General features: G+C 47.9%; 1 protein-coding gene across 1 annotated transcript in view; it reads right to left on the bottom strand.

Moving 5' to 3' along the window:
- Nucleotides 1-24,157, bottom strand: part of ADGRB3 (adhesion G protein-coupled receptor B3) — a 553,776-nt gene that overhangs the window by 331,840 nt on the left and 197,779 nt on the right. Inside the window, 2 exon segments of the mRNA XM_068153437.1 lie at nucleotides 2,556-2,717; nucleotides 10,772-10,882. Of these exon segments, the coding sequence (XP_068009538.1) occupies nucleotides 2,556-2,717; nucleotides 10,772-10,882 (273 nt within the window).

Below are 24,157 nucleotides of genomic sequence, written 5' to 3'. Positions count from 1 at the left end.
CCCATCTCCCTTAGCCTGTGTAGCAGAAGTGTTCCAACCCCCTGCTAAGATGACCTTTGAGGGTTCCTTCCAACCCAGTGCAATCTGTGAATCAACTCTGACAGCAGCTGAACTTCCTTGGCTTTTGCACTGCATGGAATTTGTTTCTCTGTTTGCTTTGATATGAACAATTCCAAACCCTTCTTGGAAAGAAGGAAGATAACACGCTGTACATGTAGGTGATTCCTTTTCTGAGGTAATCATGAGGAAGAAAGTAGGAAAACCTGCATCTCAGTCCCAGTGCAGCACTGAGTGTTTTCATCTTCATACTCTCCTGCAGCATCAAGGCAATCCTTAAATGTGTCTTTGACTGTTGGGAATGTTTGTTCTTTTCTTTTCTAATCCTCTTTTCTTCCCCCTCCCCCCACTTCATTTTTTTTTTTTTGTACTTTTAAGCTGAGGCTTCTGCAATGCCTCCCACACCTGGCAGGCTCTAAGCTAGCCTTAGCTTTTCAGAAAGAGATGCCCTGTTTGTATGGGGAACACTCCAATTGATTGAATTTAGCCTGGCCTGGGGGGGCGTCTACTCTAAGCTTGCAGATGACACCAAGCTGGGGGCAGGAGTTGATCTGTTAAGGGTAGGAGAGCTCTGCAGAGGGACCTTGCCAGGCTGGACTGATGGGCAGAGACCAGGGGCATGAGACTGAACACATCTAAAGTGCTGGGTTCTACGCATTGGCCACAACAACCCCAGGCAGAGCTACAGGCTGGGGGCAGAGTGGCTGAGAGCAGCCAGGCAGAGAGGGACCTGAGCGTGCTGGTTGACAGGAGGCTGAACATGAGGCAGCAGTGTGCCCAGATGGCCAAGAAGGCCAATGGCATCCTGGCCTACATCAGGAACAGTGAGACCAGCAGGAGCAGGGAGGTCATTCTGCCCTGTACTCAGCCTTGGTTAGGCCTGTGTCCAGTTCTGGGCTCCTCAGGTTAGGAAAGATGTTGAGTTGCTGGAAGGTGTCCAGAAAAGGGCAAGAAAGCTGGGGAGGGGTCTGGAGCACAGCCCTGTGAGGAGAGGCTGAGGGAGCTGGGGTTGCTCAGCCTGGAGAACTCAGGGGAGACCTTGCTCTCTCCAACTCCCTGAAGTGAGGTTGCAGCCAGGTGGGGGTTGGTCTCTTGTGCCAGGCAAGCAGCACCAGAACAAGAGGACACAGTCTCAAGCTGCACCGGGGGAGGTTTAGGCTGGAGGTGAAGAGAAAGTTCTTCCCAGAGAGAGTTGTTAGCCGTTGGAATATGCTGCCCAGGAAGGTGGTGGAGTCACCATCTCTGGAGGTGTTCAAGAGGGGATTGGATGTGGCACTTGGTGCCATGGTTTAGTTGTCATAAGGTATTGGGTGACAGGTTGGACTTGATGATCTCTGAGGTCTTTTCCAACCTTATTGATTCTATGATTCTATGGTTTAGAAAGCTGGACCCCTTGAGTAAAAGCAAACTCAACAACAATGTGAATATCCCTCACTGGGCAATCTGAGGAAACAAATGTGGATTTCTGGTTGCCTTCCCTTAAAAAACAGTATGAAACATCCTCCAACTGCACTCCTCAGGTACCCTCAGGCAGGGAGAATAGAATAGAGTAGAGTAGAGTAGAGTAGAGTAGAGTAGAATAGAATAGAATAGAGTAGAGTAGAGTAGAGTAGAGTAGAGTAGAGTAGAGTAGAGTAGAGTAAAGTAGAGTAGAGTAGAGTAGAGTACAGTAGAGTAGAGTAGAGTAGAATAGAGTAGAGTAGAGTAGAGTAGAATAGAGTAGAATAGAATAGAGTAGAATAGAATAGAATAGAATAGAGTAGAGTAGAGTAGAGTAGAGTAGAGTAAAGTAGAGCAGAGTAGAGTAGAGTAGAGTACAGTAGAGTAGAGTAGAGTAGAATAGAATAGAGTAGAGTAGAGTAGAGTAGAGTAGAATAGAGTAGAATAGAATAGAATAGAATAGACCAGACCAGGTTGGAAGAGACCATCAAGATCAAGTTCAACCTATTACCCAACACCATCTAACCAACTAAACCATGCAATCAAGCACCCTATGAAGTCTCTTCCTGAACACCTCCAATGATGGTGACTCCACCACCTCCCCAGTAAGGGAGTGCTGGGAGGTTTTTGGGTATGCTCTAAGGGACTCTATATGCTTTGAGATCCCTTTTGACACTGTGCTTGTAGCTTCTGTAAAACATTCCCTGCTTGTCCATTTATACTTCCCATCACTTCTGCAATCTGTTTTGTCTGAGTCTCATTTATTCTTTCCCTTGCCCCCGGTGGGAGGCAAGGGAGGATCTGCCTCAAAGTGGGCCAGGGCCTTTCGTTCCACATTTCTTGCCTGCTCTGGAAACAAGCTTCTCACACACTGCTCTGCTCTGACCGAAATTCCCACCCGAAAAGAAACCAACCCGTCGTTACAGGAGCATCACATTGAGAGTAACAACAACATTATCAAAGTCTTATCATTACACAGTTCAAAATAATAAACATAATCATAAAAATAATAATAAATAAATACATCCACAATGTTATTTATTGGCTGCTAACACTACCTGGACAGAGGGCAGTGTTATTGCAAACCCTTGATTCTCTTAAAGGGCCGCTGCAGTGTGTCCCGTAAGGTGATACACAAGTTCTGGTTCGCACCTGCGACCCTTGACCACAAGTAACTGAACAGGTACTCCACTGGGCCCACTCTTCCACACCAGATTCACCTGTATTCAAGACAACAAAGAGAGAGGAACAGAGACATGAGTGCTCAGGAGGCAATCCTTCGGCCCAAGCTCGTTCTGGGCTGCTCTTCTCGATCGCAAGGAGCGCGCCGAAATCAAGCTCGAAACAGTTGATGGAGGGGAAACAAAGCAGCTGTGAGGATGTGCAATGGAGAGGGGGGAAAAAAAAAACAAAACCAAAAGCAAAACCAAGACATCTACAAGGTTGCAGTCATACAACGCCTGGCAGAGAGAAACACTTTGATGGCTGAGCATATTTACAGCTGCAGGAGAATCATAGAACTGTCAGGGTTGGAAGGGACCTCAAGGCTCAGCCAGTTCCAACCCCCCTGCCATGGGCAGGGACACCTCACACTATAGCAGGTTGCTCACAGCCACATCCAGCCTGGCCTTCAAAACCTCCAGGCATAAGGCTTCCACCACCACCCTGGGCAACCTGTGTCAGTGTCTCACCACACTCATGGGGAACAACTTCTTCCTAACATCCAATCTCAATCTCCCCACTTCTAGTTTTGCTCCATTCCCCCCAGTCCTATCACTCCCTGACACCCTACAAAGTCCCTCCCCAGCTTTCTTGTAGCCCCCTTCAGATACTGGAAGGCCACAATAAGGCCTTCAACACTTCAGAACTAACACTGCACTCAGGATGCTCAAAGAACAGAGACAACTCTGCTGGTACAGAGCAGCAAAGGATTCACCTTTGGTATTTATAGTGAGCACTGCAGAATGCAGGCTAGAGAATAGTTTAAAGACCTCTACCCAATAAGGGTGGCCCCAAGCCAAGCCCCTAAGGTGTTTTCTCTTCTCTAACTCCCATTTTCTTCAGTGGAGGACATCTGCAGTCTGCATTGGAGAGGGATGTGCTTTGCTTACCACATTTTAACCTAACTGGTGGTGGGATGGGAACTTGGATCATTTACTGCAGAGATCTGCTCCTTGCCTTTGACCTACAGGTGTGCTAAAGACCTCATGGATGCGTGCAGTCCATCCCATTACATTCCCAACTGTCAGCTGTGATGTACTGACACCCTCCCTTGGAAGAGCTTCTTTCTGTTATTGGGGGGAGACAGCACACTGTGTTATTTCTATTTGTAAGTTTTCTGAAAGCAAGCAGTGCACAAAACTCTTCTTGCATGCATGTTCGGGAAAGAATGCTTACATTTAGTCTCCAGGAGCAACCAGACCCACAATTCTGGGATTCCTTTCCCCACTAGCATTCATGGCTGAAGGAGCTGGGATAGTTTAGCCTGGAGAAGAGGAGGCTCAGGGGAGAACTTATTGCTCTCTACAACTACTTGAAGAAGCTGAATATGAGCCAGCAGTGTGCCCAGGTGGCCAAGAAGGCCAAGGGCATCCTGGCCTGCATCAGGAACAGTGTGGCCAGCAGGAGCACTGGTCAGGCCACACCTTCAGTACTGTGTCCAGTTCTGGGCTTCTCAATTTAAGAAGGACATTGATGCTCTTGAATGTGTCCAGAGAAGGGCAAGAAAGCTGGGGAGGGGTCTGGAGCACAGCCCTGGGAGGAGAGGCTGAGGGAGCTGGGGTTGCTTAGCCTGCAGAAGAGGAGGCTCAGGGGAGACCTTCTTGCTGTCTCCAACTCCCTGAAGGGAGGTTGTAGCCAGGTGGGGGTTGGTCTCTTCTCCCAGGCAACCAGCACCAGAACAAGAGGACACAGTCTCAAGCTGTGCCAGGGGAAATTTAGGCTGGAAGTGAGGAGAAAGTTCTTCCCAGAGAGAGTTGTTAGCTGTTGGAATGTGCTGCCCAGGGAGGGGGTGGAGTCCCCATCCCTGGAGGTGTTCAAGAGGGGATTGGATGTGGCACTTGGTGCCATGGTTTAGCAGTCATGAGGTGTTGGGAGACAGGTTGGACTTGATCTCTGAGTTCTCTTCCAACCTTACTGATTCTATGATTCTATGGTTTAAAAAGCTGGACCCCTTGAGTAAAAGCAAACTTAACAACAATGTGAATATCCCTCACTGGGCAATCTGAGGAAACAAATGTGGATTTCTGGTTGCCTTCCCTTAAAAAGCAGCAGAAAACATCCTCCAACTGCACTCCTGATTTTGAAACCTAAGTCTTTAAAAAATTAAACATAAAAATAGGATTTTCTGCTTTAAAAATCAGGGGCATGATAGAACCAGGCTGGGTGAGGCCTTGATTCATAAAACAAAGAGGTGCAATGAATCTTTTCAGCAGCAGACAGGGACGTGGTCTGGCACTGGAACAGGTTCCCCAGGGAGGCTGTGGATGTGAGCACCCTGGAGCTCACCCTGGAGGTGTTCAAGGGCAGGCTGGATGAGGCTCACCCTGGAGGTGTTCAAGGGCAGGCTGGATGAGGCTCACCCTGGAGGTGTTCAAGGGCAGGCTGGATGAGTCCTTGAGCAACCTAGGCTAGTTAAAAAAGTGCCCCCTGCCCACAGCAGAGAGGTTGCAACTGGATGATCTTTAAGTTCCCTTCCAACCCAAACCATTCTATGAAGCTGTGACCCTTCAGTCTTGAACAGCTGGCAGGAAATGTCAATAAACTCAATGTAGCTCTTTCTAATCTTCCAAATACCGATCACAATCTGCCAGCCAGGCAGCTCCTGCTGCAGTTCTCCAAGAGATAGCTTTAAATTATCGACCACTTCTTGGAGCTGTGCTTTTGTAGCAAGCATCTGCCCAAGCTCTGGTTGTTTGGGTTTTGGTTTGGCTCTCTTATTGCTTTCCAGAGGCCAAGCACGAAAACCTTTGCCAGATGCTTGTCTCTGCTAGTCCTCCAAGAAGCAATTCTGAGGCTATTGAATGCTGTGGAGTAAAAATAAAAGTGCTCCTTATTCAGTAATGAGACAGAACCCTTTCTAATTAGCACACAAATCCTCTTGCTTCTAAAATTGAACACAATCCTAATAATTTCTGTGGACAAGGACAAAATGAGGAGAGGTTTTTTTTGGCACATGCAACAATTCACCCAAGTTATTCTTTTAGTTGAGTGAACTAAGGTGAAGGGGGGGTAAAAAAAAAGGAGAGAGAAATTGACCACCTGCTTATTGTGTTAACTTATTTTCTCTTACATGAACTTAGCAATTTTGATTAGGTTTTTACATGGCTTGGGTTCAGGTTAGAGGGTGCAGTGTGGTAAAGAGAGCTAACATATAAGGAGACCTTAACAGATAGGGAATAGTCATAGATTCATAGAATGGTTTAGATTGGAAGGGACATTAAAGATCATCCATTTCCAACCCCCCTGCCATGGGCAGGGAGACCTTCCACCACCCTAGGTTGCTCAATTCCTCATCCAGCCCAGCCTTGAACACCTCCAGGGAGGAAGCATCCACAACCTCCCTGGGCAAACTGTTCCAGTATCACACCACCCTCACCGTCAAGAATTTCTTCCTGATCTCCAGTCTAAATCTTCCTTCCTCAAGCTTCAATCCATTCCCTTTTGTCCTATCACTACAAGCCCTGGTAAAAAGTCCCTCCCCAGCTCTTCTGTAGCCCCCTTCAGGTACTGGAAGGATGTCCTAAGGTCTCCCTGGAGCCTTCTCTTCTCCAGGCTGAACACCCCACAGTATCTCAGCCTGTCCCCACAGGGGAGGCTCTCCAGCCCCCTGATCATCTTTGTGGCCTCCTCTGGACCCACTCCAGCAGCTCCACTTCCCTCTTATGCTGGAGGCAACCAGAACTGGATGCAGTACTCCAGGAGGGGTCTCATGAGAGCAGAGGGGCAGAATCCCTTCCCTCATCCTGTACTATAAGCCCACTGTACATGGCAAAAATATTTGTATGACTGTGGGGTTTTAGTGTTGCCTTTTACTCCACGTTTGAAGTTTGACTTTGTTAACATGGTTTAGAATGAAAGGTTAAACAGCAGGGGGGGTGAGGGGGGAAGTAAAAGCTGTGTTTCTTAAGATGTCCCTCATTATGTAAAGCAGTCAGAGATAAACTCAGTGTAAATCATCCATTACCCAGCACAGACACGGTGACAGTGCAGAGCTAATAAAACACAGAAATGAACTATTACTAATTTATCATTGCAGATGCCTTCAAGTGATAAACTCCTAACTCTTGGAAGGTGGGGAAAAAAATATAGCAGGGACATGACACTGGGAAGCAGATTAGTCTTGAGTGGGTATAGGAATGAATGTTAATTGTTAGAAGCTCTGAGCATATGTGGGCTACCTATTCACGACTGCCACAATCTAGCCTTTAAAATAGAGAGAGGATAAAGGGTGTCAAACGTTGGCTGGGAGCAGGATCCTCCACAGTAACAGAATGTATGGTGCAAAAATAAAGAAGAGTGAAATAAGAGCAAATAAACAACTTGATCTCCCCATTTGCTTCCACCTTGATCTCCCCTACTTGTTTCCAGTTTGATCTCTCACCTATTTGATTCCAACTTCATCTCTCCCCTATTTGTTTCCAACTTCATCTCCCCTATTTGCTTCCAACTTGATCTCTCCCCTATTTGTTTCCAACTTCATCTCCCCCATTTGCTTCCAACTTGATCTCTCCCCTATTTGTTTCCAACTTCATCTCCCCCATTTGCTTCCAAATTGATCTCTCATCTATCTACTTCCAACTTGATCTCTGCCCTATTTGCTTCCAACTTGCTGTCTCCCCTATTTACTTCCAACTTAATCTCTCCCCTATTTGCTTCCAACTTGATCTCTCCCCTATTTGTTTCCAACTTCATCTCCCCCATTTGCTCTCAAATTGATCTCTCCTCTACTGGCTTCCAACTTGATCTCTCCCCTATTTGTTTCCAACTTCATCTCCCCCATTTGCTTCCAAATTGATCTCTGCCCTATTTGCTTCCAACTTGATCTCCTCTATTTGTTTCCTATTTGATCTCTCCCCTATTTATTTCCAACTTGATCTCTCCCCTATTTGTTTCCAACTTGATCTCTCCTCTACTGGCTTCCAACTTGATCTCCCCTATTTGCTTCTGGTAATCTGCCATTTGATTTTGTTTTGCAGAGCCTTTTCTAGGTTTTGTTACTGACCTGAAATCATCCTCCCAGCCATATCATGCTGCAGTGAACCATCCTGAATTTAAGCAAATAAAGGCTTCTTTATTTATTGCAGAGCAAACCCAGATTGCCTACAGAGTGAGCCAATAGAGTGAGCCAGAGTGAGCTGCTGGGCTCTTGGTCTGTTCTTAATGGGTTTTCTTCCCTTGGTTGAAAATTTTTCAGAGGGCTCCATTTTCTTGTCCTTCTCTAGCTTTTCTCTTCCCTGAGAACCACATTTTTATCTCTCTCTCACCCTAAACCTACCATCCCCAATTAACTCTTGGCACGCTACCAAGGCCTCTTTCCCCCCCTGCTGCTCAACACATAGGAGGAAACAGAACTTACTGTACAGAAGGGCCTCATTGATATGTGCAACACTTACCTGTGTTATACTCTCTAAATCCCATAAGACCTAAGGGAAGGATCAGTCCAAACACAGGAAAAAAAAATAAAATCAAATGACAAATATAGGACAATAAATTATTCACACAATATTATTATTTGTCTTTTTAAAGAGATAAAAAGAAAATGATTCACTGCCTCACATCACCCACAAATGCACAGGGAAAAGAGAAAAAAAATGCACATTTTAATACCACATCTTTTAAAACTCTTCCATTCCCAGCAACAACAAAAATAATGGGTGGATTAAGGCCAATATTCTAACAGTATTCATTTTGTTTCACCAGGATGATTCTCTGTTCCTCTCTCTCTCTCTCTCTCTGCCTTCTTCATCCACACAGGCATCTGTTTGATCATCACACAAAATAAAAGCATGGAAAAGACTTAAAAAAAAAACCCACCAACACCACCAACCCAAAGAGACCTCCTAAAACTCAGCAGCTTTCTCCTTTAAAGGCCATCAGGCTTAGCACATGAGTAAATTCATGAGACAAATAGGTTAGAAGAAACCCCTTAGGAGGCGGTTTAAGGAGGCAGCACATTAATTACACCACTAGGAAATGAATGCATTCGAGGTGGAGGAAAGATGCAATGATCACTACAAAGGAAAAGCAAAATGAAGAAGAGATGGGAATTAGTTATGTCCAAAAAAGGAGCAGAGTGTTACTTGGGAAACAAAAACAAATGTGTTAACCTGCGGCGTGTAAAACATGGATCTCCTCCCAGCTGGGCCTGCAGATTGATCTGCTTTGCTGGTACAGCTCACAGGACCTTGAGCACCAAGCCTGTGGGATTTGGAACCTTCATCTCCCACTCCACACACGCAGCCTAGCAGGTGGTGATGGGGTGTGTGGGAGGGTAAGGGCTGCATTTCTAGTGCAGCTCCTGCTGCACTGTGCATGCCTAGGAATTACCAGATGCAAATTGTAGCTGCTAATAGGGGAGGTTTAGGGATTTGTATGAGGAAATAGATCACCTAGCTGATATTTTTTTTGGGGGGGTGGTAATTGTATGAATTCAAGAAGCAGCATAAAAGCAAAGATGTTATTCTAAGTAGTAAGCAGTCTAAGAGTCTAAGCCTGAGCTAGGTATGTAAGTAGTAAGTTCCACTTGCCTAAACAGAAGCTACATGGAGACCAAGAGGGTTCTAGGCTCCCTTCTTCCATTTGCTTACAGTTCTATCAACTGGGAGTTAGCCATAAAAGTAGTCCTAGAGATTAATAGGAAGGAAACAGAATGTTTTTTCTTTCCCCCCCCTCCCCTGTCTAAATTCTTTACCAAACAGCTCTAGACTGATTGGGTTCTACATGTATTGACATACACTGCTCTCTGCAGATCTGTTAAGTCAAGCGCCCTACTGCTAAAGGAAGTCAACATGCAACAGAACTAGAAGCAACTAGAGCTCTTCAACTGAAGTGAATATAAACTGGAAGCATTATGTGTGACTGGTGCAGGCATACTGTCTAGGTTAGTAGTAACTATGGAATACAGAGTCAGTTGTTTCAAATCCATACAATAGCTATGGGGCAAAAGAGTTTTCCAATCTATAGAATAATTCTGGGGCAGAGGATTTCCCAATCCATGCAATAGTTAGGGGGCAGAAGATTTCCCAATCCATGTAATAGGGGGCAGAAGATTTCCCAATCCATGTAATAGTTAGGGGGCAGAAGATTTCCCAATGCATACAATAGATGTGGGGCAGAAGATTTCCCAATCCATACAAAAGTTATGAGGCAGAAGACTTTCAGTGAAGAAACTTGCTAGGAGGGAGTGTGCAGGGAACTGCTGGTGAGTCAGCTTTTACCATCAGACACACAGATCAGCACTGAGGTCAAAAACATAGGGATTGATTTTGGTGCATGAGAGCTGAATTCAACTCATCACTGGGATTTTATCTCTGACCTGCAAGGCAGCTCTGGTGACTGTTGGTAGCCAGGATATTCTCTCTCTCTCTCTCTCTTTCTCTCTCTTTTAATTACTTCAGCTCTAGGTTTTGCACCACCACTTTGGTACCTTTATCTGAAGAAGATGAAGTCCCTCCAACGCAAGCAGCAAATATGTTTTAGATGAAAACCTGTCAGATAATTTGCACAGCCAATTAAAAACGACTCACAGCCAATTTCATCCAGCAATTAGGAAGCTGGAAAGCGGGGGAACAGAGCCTCGCGCTGGGCCGAAGATAGGAAGCATCGAACGGATGCACATTGAAGTCTCCCTAGCAATTAATTGAGTTTGATAAATACCTAAAGCTGGGATTAGACCTCAGCCTGTTTATAAACTCTGTTCTTCTCTGAAGAGGGAGGAGGGGGACAAAAAAATATACACTCCTATGTGCCAGGAGGCTTTGCACACATGAGGCTGCTCAAGAAATCCACGCTTCGGACCATCACGGTGCACGTTTTGGTGTCGCCTGCCTCACTTTCTCAGCTACTTTATTTATGGACTTTAACTGGTGGGATTGAAAAAAAAAAAAGTAAATAAATAATACATGGTTCAATTGAAAAAAAAAGAAAAGAAAGAAAAAGAAGTCTCAGCTTAGAAAACTGACAAATAGGCAGCAAAAGATTATGGAAACATGCAGTGGTTTGGCTAAAAAGGTATAACGACAGTAAATAGAAACAAATGTAACTGATGTATTACCAGTTTGTGCCATAAATTTAGCAGCATCAGCTTGTTCCTGAGGGACCCTTTTCTCATGAACAGATCGAGGTCGCTGACTTTTAATTGTATGATCTCCCATCATTCCAAATTCTAAAGACAGAATAAAGGTTGATGAAAGCTTTGGTGGGTAAGACATTTCTCAACAGTCACATCACTGCGGCTCATGCACGATGCTCCTACACCTACCTGGAAGGCTCTGCTGGTTTAGGAGTCAGGCAAAGTGATCATGACAGTCAACATCAACTTTCAATTTGCTACCCTCAGCTTTAGAGTCTGTTGCTCTTTTTGCAAGAGATCACTGCAAAGCTCTGGCTGCAGGCTTCCCACCACCGCTTTGCTTGTTACCAGCCAACATCCCGTGTAAGTGACACACGCTGTAAAGCAGCTGGATGACACAGTGAAGGGGGAAGGGGGGAAAAGCCCAAACAACCCCAAACCACCACCAATTATTCAAATGCAGGCATTTGGTTCCTGGATTTTGGGATCAGTGCAAAGAAAACAACCCAAAAACCACATCAGAAAAGGATGGAGACAGGGTTAGGCATCGCTGCTCTAGGGCAGAGCCTGCTGCTCCTGCAGAGGACTTCTGTTTCTGCACTCTGTTGCTGCCTCCAGCAGAGAGAAAAAGTCATCTTTGGGAATGGTGGCAATGTAAAATAATGATTATTTAACCAAGTCACTGCTTCACTTCCAGGCTGGATCCAGTAGAAAAAGGGCTTGGGAGCAGTTTCCTTCCTGAAGCCTCTCAGTTATAAAGATTAGAAGTTACACCTTGGCCCTCTGTATTTCAAAAGTCCCCATAAGGCAGTCCATGGATTTTAATAGGAAAATCCATCTCAAATAGGAAAATCTACCCCAAAAAGCAATGACAGTAGGCCACAGAGCATGGGAGCCCAGTGGCCTTCATTTTCATGAGGGTGTCTAGTAACAGAGAGGTTGCCCAGGGAGGTGGCAAGGGCCTCATCCCTGGAGTCACTTAAGGTGATGCTTGATAGGGCAACCTGATCTAGTTGAGGATGTCCCTCATGACTACAGAGGGGCTTGGACTAGATGACCTTTGGAGGTCCCTTCCAACTCAGACCATTCTATGACAGGACCAGGGGGAATGGTTTAAGCTGATTGAGAGCAGAGTTAGACTGGATCTGAAAGAAGTTCTTTAGTACCAGGGTTGCAAGCCTCTGGAATACCCAGAGAGGTTGTGGATGCCTCCTCCCTGGGGGTGTTCAAGGTCTGGCTGGATGAGGCCTTGAGCAGCCAAGTCTAGCTGAGAGGTGTCCCTGCCCATGGTACGGAGATTGTGGTAGATGACTTCTGAGGTCCCTTCCAACCTGAGCCCATTCTGTGAACCACAACCCCAGGAAGTTACTGCTGAGGCAGAAGGGATCTGAATGCAAACACTTAAAACCACCTTTCTGCTGGAAGCTTACCTTGCAAATGCAAACTGCAAATTAGTGCCCCAAGTCACACAGCCATAGAGACCACTGAGCTTCCCTTCCTGCCTCAAAAGACGCCCCCAGAAAGATGGTGGAAGGTGTAAATGCCACCAAGAAGTATGATTTGCCAAGCACATCGTTTGGATAAATCATGAAAGACATTTGGATGTCTGTTGAAAGATACAACAAAAGGTGAAGGCTACTTTAAAAGGGTCAAGCAGCAGAGAGATCTTTGCTTCCTTTCTGTACTATTGATCTATTGCTCCAAATTTGTGCTTCTTTTGGTAAATATTCATTAAAAAAGATAAATTCCCCTGTTCACCTGGGGACAGCAATGAGGTTTGCATTGCAAAGAGGATATCTGCAAAATAAATTACTAGGAGAAAAAAAGAAAGTTAAATAAGTCTGTTTTGAGGATGGAAGAGTCAACACTTTGAACACATCCCAGAAACACACAGAAAGGACACTTCAATCCACACACAGATATAATATATGGATGTGTATAGATTGGGGGGCTACAAAAAATTGGCTGCCTCTGCTTCCACAAAAAAAAATACAACCCTACTCTCTTAGGACAGGATTAACCAGGTTGGAAGAGACCTTGGAGATCATCGAGTCCAACCTATCACACAACACCATCTAATCACCTAAACCATGGCACCAAGTGCCTCATCCAGTTTCCTCCTAAACACCTCCAGGGATGGGGACTCTACCACCTCCCTGGGCAACACATTCCAATGGCCAATCTCTCTTGCTGGGAAGAACTGCTTCCTAACACCCAGCCTAAACCTCCCCTGGTGCAGCTTGAGGCTGTGTCCTCTTGTTCTGGTGCTGCTTGCCTGGGAGAAGAGACCAACACCCACCTGGTTACAACCTCCCTGCAGGGAGTTGGAGAGGGCAATAAGGTCTCCCCTGAGCCTCCTCTTCTCCAGGCTAAGCAACCCCAGGCTCCTTCAGCCTCTCCTCACAGGGCTGTGCTCCAGACCCCTCCCCACCTTTGTTGCCCTTCTCTGGACACCTTCCAGCACCTCAACATCTTTCCTAAACTGAGGGGCCCAGAACTGGACACAGGACTCAAGGTGTGGCCTAACCAGTGCTGAGTACAGGGCACAATGACTTCCCTGCTCCTGCTGGCCACACTCTTCCTGATGCAGGCCAGGATGCCATTGGCCTTCTGGGCTGCCTGGGCACACTGCAGGCTCATGTTCAGCCTACTCTCAACCAGTACCCCCAGGTCCCTTTCTGCCTGGCTGCTCTCCAGCACTCTGTCCCCAGCCTGTAGCACTGCATGGGGTAGTTGTGGCCAGTCAGCTCCCCTGACTTCAGATGGCTTTTTTATTCTCTGGGAGATCCCTTCCTGTCATTTAGGTTTTCCAAGCAATATTCTCAAGCAAATTCAGAGCTGGGTGACACAATTTTCCCCAAGGTGAGGTAGAGATGACTGCTTAAGCTGTAGTTAAGAACACAGTGAAGGACAGAAGACTTTCCTAAACCTTTCTTAGCAATGAAAGAAAGCCAGGGAGGAACTTTTTACAGGGCTTGTAGTGATAGAAGCAGAGGGAACAGATTGAAGTTTGAGGAGGGGAGATTGAGACTGGAGATGAGGAAGAAGTTCTTTACAGGGAGGATGGTGAAACACTGGAATAGGTTGCCCAGGAGCTTGTGGATGCCACCTCCAGGGGCAGTTTGGATGAGGCCTTGAGCAGCCTGGTCCAGTAGAAGGTGTCCCTGCCCATGGCAGGGGGTTGGAACTGGATGATCTTGAAGGTCCCTTCCAACTCAAACCATTCTCTGAATCTATGAAATAAACTTGGTCTGAGTTTTCTGCCTGGCTGCCAGGCACTTTAGAGGACATGGCACCATTCCTGCAGAGGACTTCATTCTATTTTTGAGCTTACAAAGAGAGTGCAGAAATAGGGAGACCTTTGCTTAGAAGAAGGATTTCCAGAGGCATACAGGATGGAGGTGAATTCTCTGGTCCCAATCCTGCAATGTCCCATGCTGAGTGCAGGACAGGGACAGCTCTGGTGAGGAGGCAAAAGAAAGCCTGGGAGGTTAGGTTGTAGTTTAGGGCCTGTTCAGAGTGCTGGAGTTCCTCATGAGTGTCACCAAGCATTTAAAACACAAATCATTGATGCAGGATCTCATCATGCCTCAACCTTTTCATATCTTTTCCCCCTCCCCCCACTTAACAGCAAGACATTTTTAATGTACACCTTCAACTCTTGCTTGATGGTCTTTGAGATGCACTTTTCAACCCACCTCTGATACAGGAAGCATTTATATAGCAAATACATGAATATAGATAAAAGGTAAAGGTTTGATAACAAATTGGGGGGGGGAGGGGGAAGATTGGGGAGTTCTGTCCAAATAATGATTAAAAAGGGAATCAGACTTTTTCTTCTTTCAGTGCTCTCATTTTCAGCCTCAGCTGAGACATTTAACCAAACACCACCATGAGGACAGCAACCAGGGAGAGGAAATGCAGAGTGTGCTGGCATGAGGGAGGACTTTCAAGGCTCATTCAAATTCAGGCCTCATCAGGAAAAGAAGAAGGGGAAAAAAAAGAGAAAGGGCCAAATACATTTCTGTAATGGGCTCAGAAGTGTCCAGGTTCTGCCTAAAAGGTACACACAGTACTCTCAGAAGTGTTTAATCTAAGCAGCTCCACAGCCATGCATTTTGATGAAGCACTTCATGACAAAGTCTCTTCAGTGGCTGCCACAGTTAGCAAGAAATGCTAAAGAGAACAAAACTTTCTTCCATTCTCAGACCCTAGCTAAAGAATGAACGTAGGAGATGTACCAGTGATCCATTTTTCACTCCACTTGCTGGGCTGGGAAAGCATTTTTAACCCTGTGATCTAAATCACAGAATCACAGAATCAACAAGGTTGGAAAAGACCTCAGAGGTCATCAAGTCCAATCTGTCACCCAACACCTCAGGACTACTAAACCATGGCTCCAAGTGCCACATCCAATCCCCTCTTGAACACCTCCAGGGATGAGGACTCCACCACCTCCCTGGGCAGCACATTCCAATGGCCAATCTCTCTTGCTGGGAAGAACTCCTTCCTAACATCCAGCCTAAACCTCCCCTGGTGCAGCTTCAGACTGTGTCCTCTTGTTCTGGTGCTGCTTGCCTGGGAGAAGAGACCAACCCCCACCTGGCTACAACCTCCCTTCAGGGAGTTGGAGAGAGCAAGAAGGTCTCCCCTGAGCCTCCTCTTCTGCAGGCTAAGCAACCCCAGCTCTCTCAGCCTCTCCTCACAGGGCTGTGCTCCAGACCCCTCCCCAGTTTTGTTGCCCTTCTCTGGACACCTTCCAGCATCTCAACATCTTTCCTAACCTGAGGGGCCCAGAACTGGACACAGGACTCAAGGTGTGGCCTAAGCAGTGCTGAGCACAGGGCAGAATGACTTCCCTGCTCCTGCTGGCCACACTGTTCCTGATGCAAGCCAGGATAACTAAGTGGCACAGCAGGTTTAAGAAGCTGGTGGTGTGGGAAAGGGGATAGGAGCCATCCTCCCCTAGACAATAGCTGGCACAGTGGGTCCTACAAGGTCAAGCCAATGTGATTCAAGACCTAAATCCTGGGATATAATAATGGATGTTTGAGCTGGGATTCTGAGGAATGGAGTTCTTTTTGCCCATCCTCACTCTTCTTGCCTAGTTCTTGGTGTTAAAAATTACTTTTTCTACCCCAGAAAATATTTTTGTGGGCATCAGTTTCTGGCCAGATTTTTTTTTGCTGATGGCTTCCTTAATTTTCTGTTTGGAGAAGCAGGACAGTCATAGAATGGCTTAGGGTAGAAGGGACCTCAGAAATCCTCCCTGCCATGGCCTAAGGTCTCATCCATTCTGACCTTGAACAGCCCCAAGGAGGAGGTATCCACAACCTCCCTGGGCAGCCTGTGCCAGAGTCTCACCATCCTCCTACTGAAGAACTTCTTCCTCAGCAACAGCAGTAGGATAGAATCAGAGAATGGAATTGGGTTGGAAGGGACCTCAGAGATCATCTAGTTCCCTGCTGTGGGCAGGGACACATAGCCACTGGACCAGGCTGCTCAAGGTCTCATCCAACCTGGTCTTGAACACCCCAAGGCAGGAGGCAGCCACAGCCTCCCTGGGCAACCTTTTTCCAGAGTCTCACCAACCTGGCACTGAAGAACTTCTTCCTCAGCTCGAGTCTGACCCTGCTCTGCCTCAGCCCCAAACCATTTCCCCTTGTCCTATCTCCAGACACCCACAGGAAAAGTCTCCCTGGAGCCTTCCTGCAGGTATTGGAAAGCATTTCTAAGGTCCCCCTGGAGTCTTTTTGTCTCCAGTCCTTCTCTGCTTTTACCTCAAATATTGATTTTCATCAGATTGCTTCATTAAACAAAGAACAATTAACCTTTTCAGCAGCAGACAGGAACATGGTCTGACACTGCAACAGGCTGCCCAGGGAGGCTGTGGATGCTCCTTCCCTAGAGATGTTGAACTGCACCGTGCCTGGTGCAGTTTATTGAGGCCTTGAGGTTGAATGAAGCCTTAAGACACTGGAACAGGTTGCCCAGGAAGTTTGTGAGCCCTCCCTGGAGGTGTTCAAGGCCAGGCTGGATGAGGCCTTGAGCAACGTGGGCTGGGGGGAGGTGTCCCTGCCCATGGCAGGGGGGTTGGAATTGGATCATCTTTATGGTCCCTTCCAACCCAAACCATTCTACGAGTCTAAGAATCAGAGGGCTGGAGCACCTCTGCCATGAGGACAGGCTGAAAGAACTGAGGCTGTTCAGCCTGCAGAGGAGAAGGCTCCAGGGAGACCTTCAAGTTACATTTTAATATCTGAAAGGGAACTACAGGAAGGCTGTGGAGGGACTGTTTGGAAGGGCTTGAATTGGTAGGATGAGAGGCAATGGTTTGAAAACAGGCTTAGGTTGGACATCAGGAGGAAGTTCTACACCATGAGGGTGGGGAAATACTGGAGCAGGGTGCCCAGGGATGGGGTTGAGGTCCCATTGCTGGAGATGTTGAAGATCATAGTAGTATCATAGTATCAGTCAGGGTTGAAAGGGACCACAAGGATCAGCTAGTTCCAACCCCCCTGCCATGGGCAGGGATACCCCACACTAGATCAGGCTGCCCAGGGCCTCATCCAGCCTGGGCTTAAACACCTCCAGGGATGGGGCCCCAACCACCTCACTGGACAAACCATTCCAGGGCTTCACCACTCTCATGGGCAAGAACTTCCTCCTCACCTCCAGCCTGAATCTCCCCACCTCCAGCTTCATTCCATTCCCCCTAGTCCTATCACTACCTGAGATCCTGAGCAGTCCCTCCCCAGCCTTCCTGTAGGCCCCCTTCAGATACTGGAAGGCCACAATTAGGTCACCTCAGAGCCTTCTCTTCTGCAGACTGAACAGCCCCAACTCCTTCAGTCTGTCCTCATAGGAGAGGTGCTCCAGCCCTCTGATAGTATCATAGTCAGGGTTGGAAGGGACCACAGGGATCATCTAGATCAGACTGGATGTGGCCCTGGGCAGCCTGATCTCGCTGGAGCTGTCCCTGCTGCTTGCAGTGGGGTTGGACAAGATGACCTTTGAGGCTCCCTTCCAACCCAATGCAACCTGTGATGCCAGAAATCCCCACAACAGGACTCTAAGTTAGACCTGGAAACATGAAAGGCTTTTAAAGCTCTCTATTGCATTACTAATCCTATAATCTACCTGCAGGAGAAGAAAACTCATCAATACCTCAACATGCAGATACCAAACAGCATTAAGAGGTACCTTGACTGGATCATTTTAAGCAGGCCACGACTTAACAACAGGTCATAACATAATCCAAACACTTCTGCTACAAAACCTGAGCTTCAGGGAGCTGATAAAAAGAATCTATCTTGCTGCCAGTGGTCCTTTGGCAGGGCAACAGTTTGTTATTCCTTCTCCCCTCGGCTGGAACGCAACAGATCCACATTGATCAATCAGAGAACTGCCAGGGTTGGAAGGGACCTCAAGGCTCAGCCAGTTCCAACCCCCCTGCCATGGGCAGGGACACCTCACACTACAGCAGGTTGCTCACAGCCACATCCAGCCTGGCTGCAAAACCCTCCAGGGATGAGGCTTCCACCACCTCCCCGGGCAACCTGTGCCAGTGTCTCACCAAACCCAAGTATTTTAGCAATGAATATATCTCGAGGTGGATGTGATTTAATCATCCCATTTAACACATAACTCTGCAGCATGCCACAGGCTTCCAAGCTTTCCAGGAGTGGGGGAAAAAAAAAGCATCCCAAGGAAGACATTCTGCCATTCCAAAGTTAGTTACAACAACTCCCATCCCATTATGGCTTTACCTTCATTTCTTTTTATGTCATTTTATGTGAAGTTAGAGGGATTTATAGATGTATATGTTTTTATCCCTATTGAGCAACCTTTTTAGCTTTATTAAGGAGTTAATATCTTGCAGCCAGTGGAGGGTGTGCAGTTTGGGGTTTTAATAGGAGAGAAGAGAGGTGCCATGTGCTGTCTGTAGGAACAAAGAATAGAACAAAACAAAGCAAAAACACATCTGTTAACAGTTGAAAAAGGCAAAGGTAGGAAGACTGAGCAAGGCAGAAAGGAAAGAACCCCACCCCCAGCAGCTTTGCAAGGTTCTACTCACCCCCAGCCAGGCTTTTTTCCACCCCACCCCCTTCTTTTTAATGAGTGGAGAAGCATTACAGTTAAAAGGAGAGATTTTACGCTTGGGCTGTTTAATGATGTTTGTCAGCCTGCTCCATATCTCTCCTAGTCATCAGGTGAGCTCATAAACCATGCTGGTTTGCCTCTGATGCCTGTTTTTATGTCACATTTGGTGGGGACTTCACTGTGTAAATGTAGTGATCTGGGTAGAGGGGTAGCACCTACTAAAAGCTGTGCTGCTGGTGGCTCAGGGCTCACTGGCATCAATTAAAGAAGCCTTTCCTGGCATACTGGGTGGTAACAACAGTGTGAGGGAACTGCTGGACTAAAGGAAAGGGATTCTGAGGCCTTTGTGCTTATCCCCTCAGGGCATGTGAAATGCAAAGGGATCTCTGAGAGCTGCTGAGCATCCTCAGCTTGTACTGAACTGCTGGGAGGTGAGAGGGTGAGCAGCTCCCTGAAGGCTGATCAGAGACTTCAGAGCAAGAAGCAGCTTCCCCAAAGGGATCATTTCCTTCTCTCATCCACAGCACTGTAACAGAGTGCTTCATACTGGACAGCAAGGCAGGAGAGGGGTTTCTGTCCCTTGATTCTGCCCTGCTGAGACCTCACCTCCAATCCTGCCTCCAGCTCTGGTGCCCCCAGCACCAGAAGGACACAGAGGTGCAGGAGTGAGGCCAGAGGAGGCCAGATGATCCCAGGGCTGGAGCAGCTCTGCTGTGAGGCCAGGCTGAGGGAGCTGGGGGTGCTCAGCCTGGAGAAGAGAAGACTCCAGGGGGACCTCAGAGCTGCCTGCCAGGAGCTGAAGGGATCCTGCAGGAAGGCTGCAGAGAGACTTTTGCTGAGGGTGTCTGGATCCAGGCCAAGGGGGAATGGTTTGGAGCTGAGGCAGAGCAGGGTTAGACTGGAGCTGAGGAAGAAATTCTTCAGCATGAGGGTGGTGAGACTCTGGCACAGGCTGCCCAGGGAAGACTGTGGCTGCCTCCTGCCTGGGGGTGTTCAAGGCCAGTTGGATGAGGCCTTGGGAAACCAAGTCTAACTGAGAGGCATCCCTGCCCACGGCAGGAGGGTGGAGCAGATAATCTCTGAGGTCCAGTGTAACATAAACCATTCTAGGATTGCATTATCCTACCCACTCCTGAGCTGGAAACAGCCAAATGCTTTTCTCAAAGGTCTTTTCCAACTTGGTCTATTCTACTCTACTCTACTCTATTCTGTTCTATTCTACTCCATTCCATTCCATTCAGTGCCTCTTGACTCTGGAATGAATACAAAAGGACTTGCAGCCAGAAGGTGCAGCGAGGCAACCCCCCTCAGGTGCAGCAGCACAGCATCCTCTGTGCCAACACAAGAATGTCCTCCCCAAAAATCATGCAAAATGCTGATGGAAGCTCCAGGGGAAGGGGAAGGAGGAGCTGCAGAGGGGGAAATGAAGAAAGAACTGCAGAAATAAATCAAGAGCCGGTCTGGTTAATTTTGGGGATGGAGCTATTAACCGATCCCAACCCATCTCAATCATCACAGACCCCCAGCAGCTTGAGAGGGTTTCCTGCAGGCTGAATTCCTTTGTAGCCCATTCTAAAGCTTCTCCCCCAAAGGCAGGGGTATAACACAGGGCAGCAGCAGCGCTTGAGGTTTCCCGTCCTCACACTCGCAGCTGGCCGGCTACAATTGCTTCTGGGCACTAGATGGCAGAGTCTGTGCTGACTTGGAAGCACAATTTGGAACCGAATCGAGGCGCTGGGGCTTCCTGTTTCTCTTTCACTGAGGAATTACCTTATATATATATAAAATAATCCTTTAATCACCTTCAAAGGACTGAGGGGGTTGAGCTGTTTGGGTGGTGAGGTTTTTTTCCCCCTGGTGGTGTGTGTTTTGGTTTGGTCTGCTCTTGCGCCGGGCTGGAGATCAAAAACGACAACGAAAAAGAAGGGGAAGATGCATTACAGCAAACCCCAAAATCTGCACGCAAAGCAAACCAAACCAGATCTGCAGTTGTGGGATTCTGTTTGCTTGTTTACAGCAAACCCTGTGACGGTGAAAAGAAGCAAACCCCAGGAGCAGTCCCTTCTCCCCGTCTCCCCCATCCCTTGCGCCGCTGCAGCGGGGCACCCAGGGCTCACAAGGCAGCGCTTGTTCTCCCACGCCGCTGTGCTGGCAGGACACGGAGCTTCAGGGCACCGCTGAATATCAGCCCTCCGCAGCACAGATTTAAGCTATGGCTTGCGATGGGAACCCCTGAAAATGATATTTTCTCACCAGGCAGGCAGCTGGCCAAAATGGTAACATAGCTATTAGCTGAATTAGATCTCCATGGGAACCCCTCCTTAGGAAATGTGGAAAACGCTCTTAAAACAGTCTTTGCCTACTTCCTACGTAAATCCTGGACCCATACAAAGTCCTTTCTTGGCTCTCCAAAACAGTATAGAAGAGCTTTGACTGGTTGCAAAGTGAATGGAGTAATTTCTTTCACGGGAGTGAATTAAGATCTGAACTAAGCTATATTCATGAAGACGGAGAGAAAGATGCCCTCTGACTGGTGGAAACATGGAGAGGGTGCTAATAGGAGGTGAAACAGGGGAGGAAAAGGGGGTTGGGATGAAGTATGGAAGGAAAAAGGATTTAGGAGGAAGGGAGAGAAGGGAGGGAGAGAGAGATGGAGGGAGGAAGAGAGGGAGGGAGGAAGGGAGAGAGGAAGGGAGGAAGGAAGGAAGGGAGGAAAGAAGGGAGGAAGGAAGGAAGGGAGGAAAGAAGGGAGGAAGGGAGGAAGGAAGGGAGGAAGGGAGGAAGGGAGGAAGGGAGGAAGGGAGGAAGGGAGGAAGGGAGGAAGGGAGGAAGGGAGGAAGGGAGGAAGGGAGGAAGGGAGGAAGGGAGGAAGGGAGGAAGGGAGGAAGGGAGGAAGGGAGGAAGGGAGGAAGGGAGGAAGGAAGGAAGGGAGGAAGGAAGGAAGGAAGGAAGGAAGGAAGGAAGGAAAGGGAGGGAGGGAGGGAGGGAGGGAGGGAGGGAGGGAGGGAGGGAGGGAGGGAGGGAGGGAGGGAGGGAGGGAAAAGGATTTGAGTTGAAATATGGAAGGGAAAGGGATTTGAGTTGAAATATGGAAGGGAAAGGGATTTGAGTTGAAATATGGAAGGGAAAGGGATTTGGGTTGAAAAATGGAAGGGCAAAGGATTTGAGTTGAAATATAGAAGGAAGAAAAAAGGATTAGGGTTGAAATGTGGGAGGAAAAAGGATTTGGATTGAGATGTGGAAGGAAGGAAAAAGGATTTGGGTTGAAATATGGGAGGAAACAATATTTATGATGAAATATGGAAGGCAGGAGCATCTATACTGAGTCACTTCTCATATTGTTATGCACTCTCATGCTTCTCAGCAGGTAAAAGAAAAAGTTAACATATGTAGAAAATTAGATACTAGGTTGCCCTTCACAGATCTGCTCTGCTGAGACCTCACCTCCAATCCTGCCTCCAGTTCTGGTGTCTCCACCATTAGAAGGGCACAGACCTGCTGGAGTGAGGCCAGAGGAAGCCACAAAGATGATCCCAGAGCTGGAGCAGCTCTGCTGTGAGGCCAGGCTGAGGGAGCTGGGGGTGTACAGCCTGGAGAAGAGAAGGCTCTGGGGAGATCTCAGAGCTGCCTGCCAGGATCTGAAGGGGTCCTGCAGGAAGGCTGCAGAGAGACTTCTGCTGAGGGTGTCTGGGGAGAGGACAAGGGGGAATGGTTTGAAGCTGAGGCAGAGCAGGGTCAGACTCGAGCTGAGGAAGAAGTTCTTCAGTGCCAGGGTGGTGAGACTCTGGAAAAAGGTTGCCCAGGGAGGCTGTGGCTGCCTCCTGCCTTGGGGTGTCCAAGGCCAGGTTGGATGAGACCTTGAGCAACCTGGTCCAGCGGAAGGTGTCCCTGCTCATGGCAGGGGGTTGGAACTAGATGATCTCTGAGGTCCCTTCCACCCCAATCCATTCTCTGATTCTATCCTACTGCTGTTGCTATTTTTAATGATGTTAGCAATGAGAAATTACTTAATTAAAACCTAATTTATAGCACAAACCCTGATGAGCTGGACTTTCTCCTAGTAATCTGCTGCCTCCCTCTATCTCCCTTGGCCAGCCACTACCTTCAGTGGGATCTGAGCCTATTTCTCCTGGTTCCAGGTTTGGTCAGTGAGGACTCTCATGAAGATGTAATATTTATTCACTCTGCATGTGCCCAGGCTTTGAAAACCCTGCAAGCTCTATTACTTGCCATCCTGGGCTTAGTTCCTCATCACCTTACACCCAGGCAGGAGAAATTGAGCATTGTGCATCTAGTGAAGTTACTCAGTCCTGCTCCAAATGAATGGAAAATGTCACCACAGCAGGTAGTTTGTTTTCAGGGGTGTGCTTTGCAGCATGCTAACCAGGCACAGAGGAAAAGGAGGGGGTGAAGGAAAGCCCAGGCTGCACTTTCCCCCATTTACAGCTCTGCTATATCTCACACCCTCGATAATTACCACGACCAGGCTGCAGAAGGCACTCTGCAGCTCACATCTTTTCCTTATCCTGTTTTACAAAGCAATCCACCCCAAAAGGGTTGGATGCTGGAAAGCAGCCCTGAGGAGAGAGACTTGGGGGTGCTGGTGGAGGAGAAGCTCAACAGGAGCTCTCAGTGTGCACTTGCAGCCCAGAAAGCCAATCAGATCCTGGGCTGCATCAGGAGAAGTGTGGCCAGCAGGGCAAGGGAGGTGATCCTCCCCCTCTACTCAGCCCTGGTGAGACCCCACCTGGAGTACTGCCTCCAGTTCTGGAGCCCCTATTACAAGAGGGATGTGGAGGTGCTGGAAGGTGTCCAGAGAAGGGCCACAAGGATGATCAGAGGGCTGGAGCACCTCTCCTATGAGGACAGACTGAAGGAGTTGGGGCTGTTCAGTCTGCAGAAGAGAAGGCTCCGAGGTGACCTAATTGTGACCTTCCAGTATCTGAAGGGGGCCTACAGGAAGGCTGGGGAAGGACTTCTCAGGACCTCAGGTAGTGATAGGACTAGGGGGAATGGAATGAAGCTGGAGGTGGGGAGATTCAGGCTGGAGGTGAGGAGGAAGTTCTTCCCCATGAGAGTGGTGAAGCCCTGGAATGTGTTGTCCAGGGAGGTAGTTGGGGCCCCGTCCCTGGAGGTGTTTAAGCCCAGGCTGGATGAGGCTGTGGCCAGCCTGATGTAGTGTGGGGTGTCCCTGCCCATGGCAGGGGGGGTTGGAACTAGCTGATCCTTGTGGTCCCTTCCAACCCTGAATGCTACTATGATACT

The sequence above is a fragment of the Melanerpes formicivorus genome, unplaced genomic scaffold (genome assembly GCF_026170545.1).
Source record: "Melanerpes formicivorus ecotype bairdi unplaced genomic scaffold, bMelFor1.0.p_v2 SCAF_26, whole genome shotgun sequence".
Classification (NCBI taxonomy): Eukaryota; Metazoa; Chordata; class Aves; order Piciformes; family Picidae; genus Melanerpes; species Melanerpes formicivorus.
The sequence above is the reverse complement of the archived record's forward strand: the minus strand, read 5'-3'. Positions and strand labels throughout refer to the sequence as shown.